Raw genomic sequence first — 20,811 nt, 5'->3', positions numbered from 1 at the left:
GACGCTAACGGTAATGTTATTGTCTACAAAACTCGACTTGTTGCAAAAGGTTTCTGACAAGTTCAAGGTGTTGACTACGATGATACCTTCTCACCCGTAGCGATACTTAAGTTTGTCTGAATCATGTTAGCAGTTGCCACATTTTATGATTATGAATTTTGGCAAATGGATGTCAAAACTACATTCCTTAATGGGTATCTTAAAGAAGAGTTGTATATGATGCAACCAGAAGGTTTTGTCGATCCAAAAGGTGCTAACAAAGTCTGCAAGCTCCAGCGATCCATTTATGGACCGGTGCAAGCCTCTCGAAGTTGGAATACACTTTGATAGTGTGATCAAAGCATATGGTTTTATACAGACTTTTGGAGAAGCCTGTATTTACAAGAAAGTGAGTGGGAGCTCTGTAGCATTTCTAATATTATATGTGGATGACATATTGTTGATTGGAAATAATACAGAATTTTTGGATAGCGTAAAAGGATACTTCAATAAGAATTTTTCAATGAAAGACCTCGGTGAAGCTGCTTATATATTGGGCATCAAGATCTATAGAGATAGATCAAGACGCTTAATTGGACTTTCACAAAGCACATACCTTGATAAAGTTTTGAAGAAGTTCAAAATGGATCAGTCAAAGAAAGGGTTCTTGCCTGTGTTACAAGGTGTGAAGTTGAGTCAGACTCAATGCTCGACCACTGCAGAAGATAGAGAGAAAATGAAAGTCATTCCCTATGCCTCAGCCATAGGATCTATCATGTATGCAATGCTGTGTATCAGACCTGATGTGTGCCTTGCTATAAGTTTAGCAGGGAGATGCCAAAGTAATCCAGGAGTGGATCACTGGACAGCGGTCAAGAACATCCTGAAATACCTGAAAAGGACTAAGGATATGTTTCTCGTTTATGGAGGTGACAAAGAGCTTGCCGTAAATGGTCACGTCAATGCAAGCTTTGACACTGATCCAGATGACCCTAAGTCACAAACCGGATATGTATTTATATTGAATGGTGGAGCTGTCAGTTGGTGCAGTTCCAAGCAGAGCATCGTGGCGGGATCTGCGTGTGAAGCAGAGTACATAGCTGCTTCGGAAGCAGCAAATGAAGGAGTTGATAACCGATCTAGGTGTAATACCTAGTGCATCGGGTCCAATGAAAATCTGTTGTGACAATACTGGAGCAATTGCCTTTGCGGAGGAATCCAGATTTCACAAGAGAACTAAACACATCAAAAGACGCTTCAATTCCATCCGTGATCAAGTCAAGGAGGGGGACATAGAAATTTGCAAGATACATACAGATCTGAATGTTGCAGACCCGTTGACTAAGCCTCTCTCATGAGCAAAACATGATCAGCACCAAGACTCCATGGGTGTTAGAATCATTACTATGTAATCTAGATTATTGACTCTAGTGCAAGTGGGAGAATGAAGGAAATATGCCCTAGAGGCAATAATAAAGTTGTTATTTATATTTCCTTATATCATGATAAATGTTTATTATTCATGCTAGAATTGTATTAACCGGAAACTTAGTACTTGTTGAATACATATACAAACAGAGTGTCCCTGGTATGCCTCTACTTGATTAGCTCGTTAATCAAAGATGGTTAAGTTTCCTGACCATAGACATGTGTTGTCATTTGATGAATGAGATCACATCATTAGAGAATGATGTGATGGACAAGACCCATCCATTAGCTTAGCATTATGATCATTTAGTTTTATTGCTATTGCTTTCTTCATGACTTATACATATTCCTCTGATTATGAGATTATGCAACTCCCGAATACCGGAGGAACACTTTGTGTGCTATCAAACGTCACAACATAACTGGGTGATTATAAAGATGCTCTATAGGTGTCTCCGATGGTGTTTGTTGATTTGGCATAGATCAAGATTAGGATTTGTCACTCCGAGTATCGGAGAGGTATCTCTGGGCCCTCTCGGTAATGCACATCACTATAAGCCTTGCAAGCAATGTGACTAATGAGTTAGTTATGGGATGATGCATTATGGAACGAGTAAAGAGACTTGCCGGTAACGAGATTGAACTAGGTATGATGATACCGACGATCAAATATCGGGCAAGTAACATACGGATGACAAAGGGAATGATGTATGTCGTTATGCGGTTTGACCGATAAAGATCTTCGTAGAATATGTAGGAGCCAATATGAGCATCCAGGTTCCGCTATTGGTTATTGACCGGAGATGTGTCTCAGTCATGTCTACATAGTTCTCGAACCTGTAGGGTCCGCGCGCTTAACGTTCGATGATGATTTGTATTATGAGTTATGTGATTTGATGACCGAAGTTTGTTGGAGTCCCGGATGAGATCACGGACATGACGAGGAGTCTCTAAATGGTCGAGAGGTAAAGATTCATATATTGGAAGGTTATATTCGGACATCGGAATGGTTCCGAGTGATTCAGATATTTTACCGGAGTACCGAGGGGTTACCGGAACCCCCCGGGAGGAAGTATTGGGCCTATTGGGTCATATTGGAGGAGAGAAGGAAGGCCACGTGGGGAGGCGCGCGCCCCCCCTCTTACCCAAACCGAATTGGACTAGGGGAGGGGGGGGCCTCTTTCCTTCTCCCTTTCTCTCCTTTCCCCTTTTCCTCTTCGGTGGAAGGAAGGAAGGGGGGTTGAATCCTACTTGGACTAGGAGTCCAAGTAGGACTTCCCCCCATGGCGCGCCCCGCTTGGCCGGCCACCTCCTCCTCCCCCTCCCCTTTATATACGAAGGCGGGGGCACCCCAAAGGCACAACATGCAATCTCTTAGCCGTGTGCGGTGCCCCCCTCCATAGTTTAACACCTCGGTCATATCGTCGTAGTGCTTAGGTGAAGCCCTGCGCCGGTAACTTCATCATCACCGTCGCCATGGCGTCGTGCTGACGAAACTCTCCCTCGTCCTCAACTGGATCAAGAGCTCGAGGGACGTCATCGTGCTAAACGTGTGTTGAACACGAAGGTGTCGTACGTTCGGTACTTGGATCGGTTGGATCGTGAAGACGTTCGACTACATCAACCGCGTTACTAAACGCTTCCGCTTTCGGTCTACGAGGGTACGTGGACACACTCTCCCCTCTCATTGCTATGCATCTCCTAGTTAGATCTTGCGTGATCGTAGGAAATTTTTTGAATTACTACGTTCCCCAATATCCCTTCTGGCCCCCACTTCTGGCTGCCAGTTTCTTTTCCTCCGAAAATAGTTTAGTAAAATTTTCAGCCTTTGCTTCGGAAAGCATTAAGTAAAAGCGGAGCATCACATTAAGCGAGGTGACATAATGTTGATAATATATTGTCTTTACCATCAATTCATCACCAAGACAGCTGCACAACTATCTTTTTTATCATTGATGGCAATATCACAATACAAGATATTTTTTTTCTTTCTGTCATTGAGATACTCCCTCCGTTCCATAATGTAGTGCGTATATACTTTTTAGAAAGTCAAACATTGCAAGTTTTGACCAAGTTTATAGAGAAAATTATTTATATCCACAATACCAAATATACGAAATATGAAACTACATCTTACAATGAATCTAATGATATATGTTTGGCATTCTAGATGTAAATGTTTTTCTCCACAAACATGGTCAAACTTTGTGAGGTTTGACTTTTCAAAAAATCTATATGCACTACCTTATGGAACGGAGGAAGCATATAGTTGCAAGGTTAAACCTAATTAGCGTACACACTCCCTCTTGGAAATCATTAATCTAAACACCACTATTGCAAAGACTAATAGATCAGAGAGCATACATATCTATAAATCATGCAACAAGGAGCTCATATGAATCCAAAAAAAACATATATAAATCTAATCATAAAGTGCTAATTCAACACACGCAACAAACACACCATTAATAACATCAGATGGATCACAATCATATTAGGAAGCTCATGTGATATTTGTTGACGAACAAAGGAGAGAGGATGCCATCTAGATATTGTTATCGACTCATAGTCCAAGGGGGACTACTCACACATGGACATGGTGGCAACACGGGCGATGAAGATGGCTCCGACGATGAATTCCCCCTCCGATGGAGTAACGGGAAAGGCCTCCAGATTGGATCGTCGTGGAACAGGAGGTGACGGTAGCATGAAAAATCCTTAATAAATCTTATGGGGGGTTCCGGGAAAATATAAAGGCGGCAGAAGAAAGAGGTGTTTTAGGGGCGCCCTGTGGGGCCCATGCACCCCCACCTCATTGCCCTGCCCTAGACCGCGAGCCAGGGGCATGTGGGGCCCATAGATACCCCCTCTGCTGGTCTCTAATCCCTTTAGCTCCTCGATTAAACTTCTAGAAATATTTTTCCAAAAAAATCATCCTCGAAAGTGGTGATTTTTTGAAAGTCCAAAAGCATGAAAAATAGCAACTGGCACTAGGCACTGAATTAATAGGTTAGTCCAAAAAGTTGGTATAAAACTGTGCCGAAATGATATAAAAGTAGCATGAACATAACTAAAATTATAGATAAGTTTGAGACATCACCCACTGGACTATGAGTTTGTAGAACTGGCTAAGTAGCAATCTCTCCCCTCATTTTTCAATACAAAAATCACATGAGCTTCGTAACATGATTGTGATATATGTTATAATTCTAGCGGTTACTTTTGTTGTGTGATTAATTATTACTTTATGATCAGATTATATGCAGTATTTTATATGTCTTATCGATGCATATTTTCTTCTTCGAATCATTAGTCTAACCCCTTGGTTCAGATGAAATAGTGGGAGTGGTGCACATTAGATGTGGCAAATCTTGGTAAGGGAAGTACCTTGGTGACAGTAAGAGAAAAAAAGCTTATAATTGTATTTGGGCCACTAAGGATAATAATATTGTTGACCCGTTGTCTCGGTTATGAGCTAGAGGTGAGGGGGATATATTGTTAATTATATGTCATGTTCCTTAATGCAATGCTCTATTTTATTACATAGGACCTGATATGCGGAGGGATCCCGGTTGAATGGTGTAGTATTAGCTATAGAAGTTTGCAGACAGAGGTTGGTCAATAGATTCATGGACGTATTGTCTATATAATATCATGGCACCAGATTTATTATTTGTCATACACATACCTATGCTTATATTTTTGTGCTGTTGTTATTGGGAGAGATATACTACTAGTGAACCTATGAACCCAAGTCCAATTTTCCACATAAAAACAAACCACTACCAGCATACAAGAAAAACATGCGTCCGTGAAAAAGGGGCCAGATGAAAAAAAAAAGTGTCATAGTAGGAACACATCCATAACGAAAAATGCCGTATTGTCACATATGTGCTCACGCTTTAGGGGGGTGATGAAAATACATGACAATGTCTCAGAAATTAGTCCTAGAAGGGCACCCACACCCCGCTCAAACACTTGTATATGATATTCTTTGGACAACCTATGGCAAGATTATTCATGACAGAAGTGAGAGTGATGTTTTTTACCCGATTTCTCGGGTCAGTCGCACCTACGCTGTGTAGCTTCAGCCTTCTAGGGCCTAGATATGTGAACCTCTCAGTACAGGAGCCAAATGTTGCATACTTGGCGTGATCATGATAGACTCGCATGTATACGATTGGAGTCAACTTCGTAACAAGCTGGGGCCCATATGGCATCCTCTTAGTACATGAGCCAAGTGTCGTGTACTTGGCGCAGTCACTGGAGACCCGTATGTACACAAGTGAGAATGGTTCTCAAGTGTAAACCCATCAAATGGTGCGTACTTGACGCAGTCATTGAAGACTCGTATGTATACATGACGGACATAAGACCTCGTAACCTGTTGGGTCCACATAGCAGCCGCCTCTCAATACATGAACCAAATTCTCCAGCACGGTGCTCAGGGTAGCAGATTCCCATTCCAGATCACCACAACAAGCATTCAGTAAAAGGTACTCCCTCCGTAAACTAATACAAGAGCGTTTAGATCACTATTATAGAGGGAGTTTTCCGTACACATCCAAAACAACGAAGTAACACCCTTTTTGCCTCCAATAAATCAAATCACGACCTCCGTTCAACGGCCAAAACTTCAAACACAAAAATTGTACACATCAGCGGCAGGCTGAAATTACAGTGGGCATGCCGGGACAAAAGTAGCAGGCAGAGCTATTATACACGACTAGACCACGATCCAGTCCCTGTGGCAACTCAACAACACCTTTGCAAAATCAAAACCCTAGACCCCCACCCCCAAAAGGGAACAGAAAGAATACCTAGTACAATAACACTATTTCCTTTTGCCATTCCAATTGGAAGCAAAAAAACACATACACCCCATTATATCCACCGGCAAGCTGGGTATATACAAGTGAAGCCTCAGCGGCTCTTCAGAGAACCTCTGAGTTGATATGCCATACTTCTCATGCTAGGGAAACAGCTTGGAGAGCTCGTAATTAGCGCTGACCTAGATGAAGTTATATTCCTCATCTTTGTAGTAACTTCCACTTTCTTGTAGATGATTCTATTTTGGCATGGCTGTGAGCTAAAACCAGTCTCTCAAACATAAATCATTTTCTTGTGCAGAGAAGGGGCAAGATTCCGCTGAGTAAGACTTCAGATGGATCATATTAACCAATGTCTGATGAAGCTACTATATCCAGGCAAGAGCACCTCGATCATTTGCCACTGCTTGGGGACGGCCCCTGGTTGGAGTTGCTGGCCTATTTGCATTCAGCTCCTGAATGCCATTTAATGTATAACATAGTCAACACATGGACCAAAGCAATCTGGCTAGTTCAAATAAAGAAATGTCTTTCCAACAAAATAGTGTTTTACCTGCATCCATGTATCTTCGATCTGATCTGGTGAGGTCTCAGGTGATGTGATTGCAGGAGGCAAAGGATGAATTAGTTTTGGAACAACTACAAGATCTCTACCCAAAACTAAGATTGCACCAGCATTGTTTGCAGTACCTGTGTACATACCATGCAAATCTATCACAAACTGAGCCAAGAGAGTGAGACCAAATATTGTTAAATCATATTCTCACCGCAATAATTTGTTGCTGAGAAAAGAGTGATCAGGTGGCCTTGAGCAAAGCGCTCAAAGCCATCCATCACGCACTCATGTGCTCGTACAATTAATTGAAGGTCGTTGTTGTTACAGAACTCCATTACACGATCAGGCTGTGTCAACAACACGTGTTAGCTTCAGAAATCAAAGGGGACAAAGGAAAGGGGAGATGAATTCATCAATATAAGGAATAGGGAGTACTAACCCCAAATGTAACAAGACCAGGCCCCCGAGCATTTGGTCTTAATCCTTCAACGCTGTCATTTTCTGTTGGATCAGACCTGTAAGCATCCCAGCAAGATCATGGATCAACAAAACACTCCGGCTAAGGGTAAATATTAGTGTAAGTTGTTGAAATGCTGACCATAGAAGATCCATGAGGACAACCGAGCCTGCTTCCATGGTAATTGGTCTCTGAAGATTCTCGATCTGTTCTACATGGTTGATTGAGCGACCGATGCCACCATGCATACAGATAATTTTCTTTTCTATGAGTGCAGCCAAAGGAAGCCAGTTAAATAGCCTATTCATACGATGCCATGTCCAGATGCCATCTCTTTCGCCCTATATTTTCAGCAAAGAACACACACATGTAAGAAAAGATAAAAGGTGATATTGGACGAAATACAGTATACAAAGAAAAAGTTACCATTCGCTCTATACACTCTATTCGGAAGCCAAATAAAGCGTTAATGTCAGCGGCCTCATGATTTCCACGAATTAAATGTACGTTTTGCGGATATTCAACCTGAAATGTACAATTGTTTAGATATTACAATTTAAATAAACGGCATAGAAGAACAGGTCTAAAAGTTGCTGATTACTACCTTCAAAGCAAGAAGAAGGGACATAGTTTCTAAACTGTGCTGCCCACGATCCACATAATCACCCAAGAAAAGATAATCAATGTACCTGCAGGTTAAGACAAGACAATAAGCGAGCTGAAGATGACTAAACTACCCCCTCCAAAATATCATCTCTAAACTACTATATTCAAGGGACAGCGATATTTATTAGAGACAACGAACAGGGAACAAAACTAATTCTAAATCAGGGTTGAAGTTCTAGAGATTAGTACACTAAAAAAATATCAGATATGGTGTTTCCGAAAAAATACCCCCTCCGTCCCAAAAAGCTTGTCTTACATTTGTCTAGATACAGATGTATCTAGACACGTTTTAGTGTTAGATACATCTGTATCTAGACAAATCTAAGACAAGCTTTATGAGAGAGAGGTAATATTAGATATGGCATCAAAATTTCTCTTGGTGTTTGGCATATTGAAAAGCACCATAGCTATTAGCAAAAAGAATTAAGAAAAGTGACATCTTTATCACTCAAAAGCAAGAACTTACGCGATGTCTCCAGCCGTTGAAGGAGAACCATACTCATCAAACAATCGCATAAGGTCACCAAATTGACCATGTAAATCACCAAATATTTTAATGGGAGCTTTAAGTTGCAAAACACTTGGTTCACTTGAAAATATTCTCTCAGCACTATCACACAGATCTGCAATCTCATTGCAGTCCAAGAAGAACTGCCTTCGCACGGGAGGCTTCCAGCCGCGAGGTTTCAACAGAGATGCAATCACCTGGATATGTATAGCAGCAAACAGAACACGAAGTGAATATACAGATGACATGAAGAACGGTAAGTATCACAGCCAATGCCTACATTGAGAACTAAAACTTCTACATCACCAAGGCTCATTACCATAGCAAATAAGCTACCAGATATTTATTTGTTTTTGTACATAGATGCCTAGCTTTAGACCAGAGAACACACATTAGCTTTGATTCAAATGTGGCCACATTTTGGATATGAAACGGTACCTTTTTAGGAATACTATTAATGGACATCTGGCGGTCAAGCAACTTCCTTGCAGCAGTTGCATTCTCAGGTGTGCCATAGCTGACCCTTCTTCCTTCGTTTTCAAACTGGTCAATCGAAAGCTGTCTGACCATGCCACCTAAGGCACCTCCAGTTTCCGCAGCCACTACCACCTGTCAGAAGAAAAAAAAGAGCATGTCATCTGACGTGATGCAAAAGTGGCTTTAGCTACACGGGTAACAAGCACTGCCAAATGTATCAGTGCACTGACCTGATATAAAATAAACTGCCAAATAAAACAAATGGACTACAAATGATACAACAAAATGCAACATATGGCCTATTCAGTACTCACAGCTCTGTGGTGCAACCGAACACCAGGTGGAGGTGTCATGTTATTTGAAAGTGCAGTGTCTGGTTTAATGAGGCTTGAATGTTTGTTGCTTGATGAAGAATCTGGAGACTGCTCCTTGTCAGACAACTCTTCTGCCTCACCATTAACCTGCCTAGCCTTTACAGCAGCTAAAGTAGCACTAATTGCCTCTGCCTCTGCTGCTGATGCTTCGACCAAGTAATCAACACCTTTACTTGATCTCCTGTGATGTAATTAATTTTGAACAAAAAAATCAAAATAATAATTTGGAAACAAATGCCAACTTGCTAATGAAAGATCACAGAACACACTCATGAAACAAATGGAGTGTACCTCTGTCCCTGCGGCACGGCATTCTCAGGGCTAATATCAGTATATATGTCCCCATTAAGAGGAGGAGCAACTGGTGTTCCAAGAACTACAGATCCATCTGGAGCTGATTCTGAAGCTGCCTGTTTTGTACGTTCATCATTGTAAGCATATCTTCCAGGTGCCTTTCCAGCTTGTGTGTCAGTAGCTGCTGAACTTGCCGCTGCGTGATTAGCAGCAGTTGTCGTTTCTGCGGCAGCAAGATCTTCAGCCACAAGAAGATCATCTAGCAATACACCTACATTGGTAGTCCTAAGATGTTAGCACAAAATAGGTAAATGTGATAGCATTAAACATTACGAAATAAAAGTAAAAATACAGACAATTATTCTGAACAGGCAAATATGAATGTACTTTAAACAACTGAAAACTATATAAATTATTGTACATTATTGAAGATATTTTTAAGTGCTTCAGACAAAAGAATGAAGGAGTATGACAACAGTACTAATGTGAACTATCAACAAAATTAACCTCAGACCCCAAAGAATGTGTACGACAGAAAGAGTGTAGTGGCCAGTCATTCCTAATGTGCTCAGGATAGAACTAATGGACTGGTAGTGTATGTCCCATTAAATGATAGTAAATGAGACAAAAATGACATAGCAAGAGGAATCAAAATGAATGGCAACTTATTTAGACATTACATCTGGGGACAACCAGTCCACGGCATCTGTTAACCATACAATGAATTTGATAACTAGCAGGGGCGGATGCTAATATCGTAAACGTCATTCACATAGAACATACAATCATCCTACAAGTACCAAACAACCAAGGTGTGAACAATATACATTTGTAAGTTAAGTAATTGTCCGTCATGGAGTACCACGTGATGGACCTTTAGTAAGTTCATACATGTCAGAGAACACTAATTTTATTTGATCAGGGTGAATTGAAAATAATATATGGCATTTCATCTAAGCAAAAACATAGGTTGTGAGGTCACGTGCTCACAAATCAAATATTAGTATGAAACAAGTAGACTCTGAATGTGTAAAGTGATGGCACCAGCAAAGTCAAAGCTCAGCACACATGCACGAAATGCAATGTGGGGATAAACGGATAGGTCTTGGTTGATTTGCAATATATAGAATTATTAATGATAGCAAACAAGTTTACCTAGCAAGTAGCAAAAGTGGGGAGCTTTGGGAGATCAGATTCATGGAACTGCATGAAAGAAAATGCATGTTTCTGCGCACAATTATCAGCTTACCTCCCCGTAAACCTCCATAAAGGAATATTAAGTCGCCAACAGCAGCTGCTGCATGCCTACACCGTCGCGTAAGTTCAACAGCAGCATCACCTCCTGCTGCATCCGCACTATATCTTCCTGTCCTGGGAGTTGTGACAACTGACTTCGTGTCGCACCAAACTCCAGCAGCCGTGTCCAGCACTGGAATCAGGTAGAATGGTACGAAGTTATATGAAAATTGCAGGAGTCTCATCATAATTTTTGTACATAGCTAAAGTAATTAACTTTGATGCTGATATAACTTTAAATGACCAAAGATAAATTCAGTGCTAGGCTGCTAGGAAAAGAGGCAGAAAAATTGTGCTAGGCTGCTAGGAAAAGAGGCAGAAAAATTGGCTCATATCAGCAACCATGGGTGACAAGAGTGAACTACAGGAATGTTTTGCTATTCAAACATCTTACAGAGATTGACATAATTAGCAAGTGATGTTTAAGTTATGATTTGCAAAATTATAATACTGAAAGTACTGGAGTTTTCAAGTACTTGCAATAGTTCAGGTCTTTTTTAGACAACTAGTCAATGTGTACGTGCAATGCACGTTAATTTGGAAGTATATTAAGTGCATGCGGATATTAAGTAGGATATTATTTGCGCGTTATTATGTGATTAGCACTATAATTGGTATGAAATTAACTGCACGCTAAACGTGTTGAGCGCTCGACATTAAAGCAGTCTAGGTCGTTGGATTAATATGATTTGATGGCCGAGATTAATTGGATCTACCCCTTTGGGTCTTTTTATATTGGTATAGATGAATACTAGAAATCCACAAAAGGATCTTTAACATTTTACATGCTAACATTCAGACAAACTAAAAGAGACCGACTTCCTATAGATTCTGCCAGTCATCAGCACAAACTATGAGGTCAGAATGAATGGTTTCATACCCAGATTGTTAAACTGATATTGAAAAACAAAGGTAATTTCAAAATTTTCAAAATTGGAACCTGCAACACTTGAGGAGTCCTCTACCATCCGACCACCTCCAAGAGCACCTCCTGACACATGAAGACGTGCATTCACGAAAACCTAAACACAAGAACAGGCATTAGACACACACACCACGCTGGATAACATTTTTATTAAGAAAAAATAGGGATGAATGTCTTACAGCTGCATGTTGGTATCTTGGTGACGGAGAGACACCAGGGGCTATTGCCCACTCCCAGCGCCCATCTCTATGTTTCGCGAGACCATATGCACTTGATAGTGGCTGATAGTTTAACAAGGAGGGTACATTCTTAAGAATATGAGCTATATGGGATCTAAGATCTATTCATCACTCCTAATACTGATATTAAAGACACAGAAGCGGTGCAACAGAAATATGTGCTACTTTTACTAATCAAGTGTAATTAGACATCTGGAAATTCAGGCCATTACTTCACGGTAATTGTATCACTTGCATCATTTGAGCAATAAAAATGTCTTCTTTGCCTTGCAAGGAATAGATAGCTAGCCAACAGAAAATAATGCTCTCATGACAGCTGCTACTCGGCAGATGGATGTTACTCATATATGCATTAACTACTTGCCACCCATAACCATGATCACTTCGAGGTGGCATAATTAACATAGTAACAAAGAAAATTCCACATCATGGAAAGCACCAGCTGCCTCACTAGAAACGCTCAAAATGCCCAATTATTTAATTCCATGTTTCCTTTTCATTTAGTCATATAAACTTAGCTACAGCAAGAGGTTCAAACATACTACTACTTCCATTGCAAAATAGATATAGTCCTAGAAAACTTGCAGTCATATGTAACTTTCGCTATTCGTGATTCTATATATGAAGATTGCTGAGATTGGTAAAACAAGAATAATATTATTACATTTGTCACAAAAAATCGCAATTCCAATTCTATTTTAAATTTAATTATACATTCACATAAAAAGACTATCAAAATTGCATCAATTAGACCATCATACCATGTTTAAAATGTTGTGTATTTTGGAACAGAGGATTATATGATTATGTCAGAATTGTTTCACTTACCACACTATTACCATCCCTCCCACCGCAGAGTAAAAGTAGACCATCAGATCGTGCACTGGCAGTGGCATACCTGAAGAACAATACCACGTGTACGTTTAGTGAAAGAAAATAAAAACCAGTTCTACTTCCAGTAAAATAATATAAAAGAATATGACCTAAATGCAGAAGTTGGATCACAACAAACTGAATGGGCAATAGGGTTGTTAACTTTGCCACATCATGCTACTCTGTACCATTACCATACAAAATAAATAGCAGCAAAATATTAATTAAAGATAGCTTAACAATGGAGTAAAGTTGTACAAGATGGTAATTTAGAAGCAACATAGGTGTATTGTCAGGAAAAGTTATAATATGTCAAGCCACTGTCACTAATACATTATTTGTAGCTCACCAATGTACTTTACCACATGAAGCATTTTTCATTTCTGTTAGCCACACTTACATGCATGGTGGTGGTCCTTCACCTTCTGGTTCAAGTTTCCTCCATTCATATGGCTTAGCAGCCGTATCAAGAGCCCATACATCCGCCAGAGGCCGCTTCCCTAAGCAAATGAAAACCGCCCAAGTACCAACACCATTCAGGGAAATACTAGGAATATTTATCTCAATCTTGACAAATATTTAAGGAGCAATTGCCTACCATCATTTCCACCTATTGTCAACAAGAACCTCTGTCCAACCAAGGCCATCACATGTCCATATCGTGGACCTGGACCAGGTCCTTGAACCACCACTCTATAAAGAGTATACCACCCTCAGGAGAGATAATGAAGAAATAAAACTCTCAAATCAAATTAGTGAAGAAGAATAATCACCTGTGCCATCGTGGTCTCTGTTGTGTAAGATCTAGAACATGAAGGTCCTCCGCAGATAAACCAGCTGGGCCAATTCCACCCTGGATGGCAAGAAATGATGAAAGAAAGACGAGATATTTAATGGTTTACCTCCATAAAGACTTGTAAGCAATAAAGAGAACCCCTTACAAAATGAAGCCCATGGTTTTAAACAATTATGATATTGCAGTTACCTTGGTTAGATTAGCTTGGGAATAGTGGAGGGTTGTGGGTGTTTTAAACGGTAAAAACAAGTACTAATAGCAGACTAGTTATCTCGAACAATCCAGTCTGGTCACTAAATTGACACGCCATTAGTAAAAAAAAACATATACCTGAATGACAACCATGGTTCCAACCGCGGTTGCTACATGTGCAGCTCTTGGTGAAGGAGGCTCACCAAGTGGAGTAAGCCTGACAAAGTAGTATTGTGATCAGGTTAGCTGATTTTTTGAGTGCTAAAAATCGAACTATCATGGTACCCTAGAAGAGAAGAGTTGTGAAGACTTTACTGAAGTAGCAGCCCAAGTATGAGATGTTGAAAAAGAGAAAGAAAAAGAGCAGGAAACCATTTATAGAATACCCTACCTGCTCCACTTATTTGATAATACATCGTAACAGTGGACATCTGCTGTGGCACCGGCAAGACCTGCGACCAAGGAGACCGTTGAGATAGTCGCCTATGTATTTGACTGGAATAAGATGAGAATTTGCTCGCCAGATAAGATCATCTACTTTTGCATTGCAGAGAATGATTTGGACACTGGAACAACTAAACTTGTATTTTAAGATTCAAATGATTCTTCCCAAAAGATTACACAAGTTGGCACTCAAAAGAGAAAGCCACTAACTTCATGTCAGTGACAGATCTTGAAGAAGTTTCATTACGCTCCTATTTTGCTTAGATAAAAAAAAATGGTTCCGCCTGCTATCTTCATAGAATAGGCACAACTAGAGATAGCACATGATTGGAGACAGTAGAATGTTCCTGCAAACCAACCAGCCAACTATAATCCTATAAACATTTGGCAACTTTATATGGTAGAGTTGAAAGAAAAATTGTCCACGGGATAGGGGATTATTCAGAAAGTTGTTTTACTACTCAATTTTAGTGCTACCTGAAACGGCATTGAGCATTCTAGTGCAGGGAATCAATTTGGTATTAAAAACCTACCAACCAGCAGTAACTATATCCAGCATTTGAGTTGAGCAAATCCAATTCATCAAAATAGCTCGAATCTAATTCCTGAATAGAAGTAATAGCTGAATTTCAGCATATTTCAGCTTTCTAGACCCACTCAAAATTAGCTTTCAGGCCGACTTCACCCACAAAATAGCATGACTTCTCGGTGAATGGCCTAAAGCCCGGAATTCATTTTCATTTCAAACTGAAATCTCAAAGTCTGTAAACCAAACACTGTTCGACAGTGGGAGACCATTAGAAATGACAAGGCACGGGATAAAAGGCATTACGGATCCCAGCGCTGCCAGCTGAGGAGGGAGGCGTTGCAGAGTTGCCCTCTAGCGCGGTTGCGCCGCCGAAGAGGATGAGCCGCGGCCCGACGTAGCCGGGCGAGCCCTCCTCCCCGACAGCCGGCACTGCCGTGAGCGTGTGGCCGCAGCGGCACCCCGGGCCGTCCTCCTTCTTGTCGATCACCGCGTTCACCGCGGTGTACCCTGGCGCCGGCCTCGGCCCCGATCCTGCCACGGCCGGAGAGGCCGGAGCCGCCGTGGGCGTCCCGGGCGTCGACGGGGCGGACGAGGAGGAGGTCTCGCTCCCGGAGCCTCGGCCCAGCGCGGCGGCGGTGGTCGCGTCGGAGTCGGAGTCCGACTCCGTCGTCATGCGCGAGTCCACGTCCATGGCCGCCTAGCCTCGTCCCGCTAGGGTTGGCCGGCGGGGCCCGAGATCCCCCGACGCGCCGGCCTAGGAGGCGCGGGCCCGGCCGCCAGCGCCAGAGCCGTGAGCCGGGCGGCCGGCGGAACCCTAGATTCCCCCGCCCGGCGCGATTCGTCGGGTCCCGCTTGTCCGGCCTGCCGCGATGCGATCGCGAAGGAGCGCGTGGGGAGGGAGGTGGAGGAAGGGATGGGGGAGGGAGAGCGCGCGCGCGCGCGGCCCGAGGCGGTGCCTCCGGGAGATTTGGGGCGAGAGTGGGAATTCGGGAGGCCGGCCGGGCGGTGCGCGCGGCGCGGGGGTGGGATGGGACGGGGAATTCGGGGTGTCCCTGGGGGGCGGGGTGCAAATCTGGGGGTGGCCGCTTTGGTTTTGGTTGGAGCGGAGGAGACGAACGGGGGGACGGAGACGGGGGAGAGACCAAGGACGGACGATCGAGGTGGAGGAGAGAGAGAAGGGTGGGGGAACGGGACGACGAAGGGGGGGATGGAGAGATGGAGCATTTTTGGTGCCACTCGGTGCGGTTTTCCCGTTCTGGCCTCCTTCCTGGCTGGCTCTGCCTCTGCCTTTGCTTTGCCCGCTCTGCTCCGAACTGCAGCTCGCAGCATGACTTTTTAAGCATTTCTAACCGAATCCATTTCCTGCTTGTGCGTGGGACAGACCAGACAATGCCCGGACACAAGAGTGTTCTTTAAACAGACTAGGCCATCTCGAGCCATAGATTGGATCCACCTCAAATGCCTCCAAATTGTCTAAATCGACCCCCTTTCCGTGCTAGCCCTTCCTTTTTCGCATTTGCGCCGCTGCCTTCCTCCGCCATACTACCCGCCGACGCCCGCTCCGACGCCTACCCGCCGACATGGACCTTGGGTCAGCCAAGTCCGTGGGGGGTCCCGACCGTTTCACCGGCGAAAGCGGAGAGCATCGATCGCAAGGACCGGTGTGTCGGCCAACGCGATCGCGAGAAGGCTGAGAAGGCAGCTGCGATGAAGGAAGTCATCGACTTGAAGTTCATCGCATCAACTTCGATAGTGCCCGCCACGCCCACGCCTAATGGCGTTTCGGCCTTCGCAATGGCTGAGCGTCCCGAACGGCTGCGCACAAGACCAAACTGTCTCTCCAAACCTGACGTATGAGTCGTCGTAGCTCCAACGATCGCGAACGACATTGGCAAGCTCAACGACAAACATGCCCACTGTTTGAGGATATGCCTCAAGCAAATATGCGGGTTAATTTTGCCAACATTTTTTGGACCTAGTTTAGTATGGCAGTTTCATTATGGTGCAAATGATCAATGACGGGCAAGATCCTCCTATTTCGAAGATGATGGTTAGAATTTGCCTTTGTCTAATGTTGGGCAATCCTCGGGCACTCAAAAAAGGAAAGTGATGAAGAGACAAAATGCCTACTCGAGCAAAGAAGATGCCTTGTTGTGTCAAGTTTGATTGGACACGATTATAGATCCAATATATGAAACCGATCAAAAGGGCATTGAATTATTGGGGGAAGTCCATGCATGGTACCAAGTGCACATGCACTACATGGAACCGCATTCAATCCATATCAACTACACTAAGAGCTCTTTCCAACATAGATGGGCCGCATCCAAGAGTCCATGAACAAGTATTTGTGTTGATTATGCTTGAGTGATGAACAGGGACCAAAGTGGCATTTGAGTCAATAGCCATGTAAGTTTTGTCTCCTCCATGTTGATCATCTTCTTTCTTGCGTGTTTCATTTCTTTCATTAAGTTATGTGTGATTTTTGCTACATGGGATTGGTGGCAACTTTGTAGCATCATCTTGAGAATAGGCCGTTCATGCTGGTTCATTGTTGGATGGAGTTGAATGAAAAAACCAAACAGAAGCATTCACTTTGAGAGGGGGAGTGAGAGAAATATAGGGTCATGCATGATGGTGTGTTAAGCAAGATAAGGAAAAGGTGGGAGGGAGATAGGAGAGATCGACATGAGGCTTTAAAAAAGAGACTTGTATTACCCATATACGAAGCCAAAAGTTTGTAAACCATTTCATGGCTAGTTATGGTAGAACCTATAATTGTACTTTTGTGTGGCTTGGTGTTGACCCTATGGGTGTCGCAATGTAACAAAACCTGAAGAGTAAGGGCATCTCCAACATGGTCGCTTAAATCGAACTCACTAGACGTTTGCGGACGCGTAGGCGCATACAAATATGGGAGCCGATCATCCAACCCTATATCTCATATGCCTGCCTCTATTAAGAGTATCTACACCCGGACTTGGCAAATCCGACCCCCGATAAGTTCGCGGACGCGCCCAGGCACACCTGCGGATGCATCCGGACGGCCCCTCATATTTCGTTCCCGACATCCACATATCTCAAATTCGGACTCTCTAATCCATGCAAATTCATACACGTCAATCATAAAAGCCAATGTCGCACGTAAATAACAAATGTTGGTACCGAGCATAGATAGTGTTTACATAAAATTTATTTTAAGTGCACAACTCAAACATTAGCTCCTTGGTCTCCATTGTGGGTCCACATGTCCTCCGCAAGATCATTGAGTAGCTGCGTGTGTACATGATGATCTCGAAGATTCTGATGCACATGGAGAAAGTTCATAATCTGAGTTGCATCTTGATCTTCCATGATTTCAACTTGTTCTCCAGGTGCTTCAAAATCAGTGGTTTGGGCTACACCATCATCCTCATCCTCGACAATCATATTATGCAAAATAACACAAAATGTCATCAACTGCCACAACGTTCCTGATTCCCATATCAATGCAGCGATACGCACAATTCCCCAATGAGCTTGAAGCACACAAATGTCCTCTCCACATCCTTCCTAACCGCTTCCTGCATTGTTGCAAAGTGGCTCTGTAATTGCCATGTGGTTCGGATATGGTCTTCACAAACGCCACCCACTGAGGATAGATATCATCGGCAAAGATAGTATCCCGTGTTGTACTATCGGACGTTGATGGTGTAGTTGCACGGTGGTGATTCCCCATTACAAAGCCTCCTGAACACCGGAGATCGTTGAAGCATGTTGATGTCATTGTGAGAACCCATCATTTCAAAGAAAACATGTCAAATCCATAAGTCATGTGATGTCACCGCTTCTAGTATGATGGTGGCCTCTTTGGTGTGACCTTGATACATTCCTCCTCAAACCTTTGGGGCAGTTCTTCCATTGCCAATGCATGCAATCAATTGATCCGAGCATTTCTGGAACCCCCTTGCCTCTCCAATAGCCAACAACTTCTCCGTGTCCTACTCATTTGGTTCTCTGAGGTCCAAACACCTCCATCCTGGCGTGGGCAAACTTGATAGTAGTCTTTAGACACGTGCTCTCTACCATCCTGACTATCTAACCAATGGCATCTGCAGTAGTACCAAGTGCAAGCATCCTCAGAGCAGTCATGCACTTCTGCTTGGCAGAGAAAGAGAGTTGTCCGTAGCAATCCCTTGTGAGCTTGAAGTAGCCGTCGTGTGCCTCCACTCCCTCCACAATGCGCAAAAATAATGGTTTCCGCATGCGAGAACGACGACAAAACCATGAATCATCCAGGAAAGTAGGATTGGGAGCAAAGTAGTCCCTATGCAGTAGCTTTGCTCCAGACACCTTATCCTAGTTGATCACTCTTCTCCTTTTGATTGAGCCCTTGAAGTTGACAATATGCTCCACTTGCTGGTCCCTTTCCCCTTGCATGCTCATGAGAATGATCATGTCCACTTATTCGTCCAAATCAGAGGAATCAAAGAACTCATCTTGAATCATTTAATCAAGCTTCGTCGGTCCATACTCCTCGTCCGACAAAGCATCGGAGTCCATCGTTTTTCCTAATAAAATCACAAAAAATCTGGTCAGACAATGTATCGAACACATCAAGCGCAAGGCGGAGCCAAAGAGTTGCCGGATGTATCGAAGTGGCGTCCGGGCCGGCGACGACGTCCCCCGCGGCGAGGACGGGATAGAGGACTGCTCCGCCAGAGCTGGCGGCGCAGAGGCTATGAATGGTTGCGGAGGCACATGATGGCGGAGCCGCGAGATGGACGATGCGGAGGAGGAAGAAGAGAGGAGATAGCAAATGGATTTGGCAGGTCTTCGGGGTGGATTTGGTGCAATTTGCGATGGGTTCGGGCTGTCAGGTCCGACGTGGCGAGCGTGCCCGTGTGACCCCATATTTGGGCTGGATATGAGGGGTGTCGGTAAGTCCGGACGTTTGAGGCCCGTTGAAGAGCCCGCCTGGGTTGAAATTTAGTGACCGGACAGTGACCAGGTGGCCCGCTCGAGCATATGAGGCAGGTTTTAGGCGCCCGGGATGCTCTAACTTAAAAAATAGTCGCTGCCTTCTGCGAGATAGCCAGTTACATAAGCAAGGCTTCCGACAAATCCAGATGCTAGCCAAACAACCTTTCGACAAATGCTAGCAATGGCCAAAAAACCTTCTGACAAATGCTAGCAATAGCCAAACAACCTTCCGCCAAGTTGGAAGATTTGGGGCTCCTTTGATTCAAAGGAAATGCATTGGTTTTTTAGCTTTAGAATCTTTAGGGTTTTTTCTTATGTTGGTCATTTGACTCATATGATTGAATCCTATAGACATTTTTCCTATGAAGTCAAGTGTACTACTCTCTCTGTTTCTAAATATAAGCCCTTTTACAGATTTCAATACAGACTACATACGAATGTATATAGACATAGTTTAGAGTGTAAATTCACTCATTTTGTTTCATATCTAATTCATACTAGAATCTTTAAAAAGGCTTATATTTAGAAACGAAAGGAGTGCGTTCCATTGGAAAAATAGCATTCAAGTGGGCATTGCATTTTCCTATCTCTACGTTTTGAAAATCATGTAAATCAAAGAGGACCATATCAATCGCCTTGCATGGATGAAGATGAGAGGGGTATGTGGTGGCTTTTGATTGGTCATGCAGATATCATGACTGCCACAAACCTTCCGCATGTCTGTTTCCGACCTGTGACAATTTCGACATGCAAACATGTCCGTGGACGTTTGCAGCACAACGGTGTATAAAACGTCCGAATGACTCGGTCCGGATGTCTGTGGATGATTTAAGGGACGACATTACATATGCCCGTATACATGCATTCTTTCGGGAAAAGGAAAAAGGTACGACTATTTTCGCTAGGGTCTCACGCCCTTGGTGATCTGGAGGCGACAGCCTCGCCGCCGCCACCGCCGGACGCCGCGCCAGCCGTGCGTGGCCTCTC

At 43.3% G+C, this 20,811-nt stretch overlaps 1 protein-coding gene across 1 annotated transcript; it reads right to left on the bottom strand.

Moving 5' to 3' along the window:
- Positions 1–5,964: 5,964 nt before the first annotated feature.
- LOC123104903 (serine/threonine-protein phosphatase BSL2 homolog) lies at positions 5,965–16,051 on the bottom strand. The gene is made up of 21 exons (XM_044526839.1): positions 15,166–16,051; positions 14,281–14,341; positions 14,028–14,106; positions 13,675–13,754; positions 13,500–13,594; positions 13,302–13,401; positions 12,857–12,926; positions 11,969–12,070; positions 11,805–11,886; positions 10,818–10,997; positions 9,566–9,839; positions 9,215–9,455; positions 8,862–9,032; positions 8,382–8,620; positions 7,854–7,938; positions 7,676–7,774; positions 7,391–7,590; positions 7,232–7,307; positions 7,004–7,139; positions 6,790–6,926; positions 5,965–6,691 (listed from the first exon to the last, which is right to left on the bottom strand). The coding sequence occupies exons 1-21, from the start codon at positions 15,551–15,553 to the stop codon at positions 6,605–6,607; spliced, it is 2,982 nt and encodes a 993-aa protein (XP_044382774.1). The 5' UTR covers positions 15,554–16,051; the 3' UTR covers positions 5,965–6,604.
- Positions 16,052–20,811: the final 4,760 nt, after the last annotated feature.

Source organism: Triticum aestivum, chromosome 5A (genome assembly GCF_018294505.1).
Source record: "Triticum aestivum cultivar Chinese Spring chromosome 5A, IWGSC CS RefSeq v2.1, whole genome shotgun sequence".
In the NCBI taxonomy this organism is placed as follows: domain Eukaryota; kingdom Viridiplantae; phylum Streptophyta; class Magnoliopsida; order Poales; family Poaceae; genus Triticum; species Triticum aestivum.
Note: the sequence above shows the minus strand (reverse complement) of the source record. Positions and strands in the feature narration are given on the sequence as shown.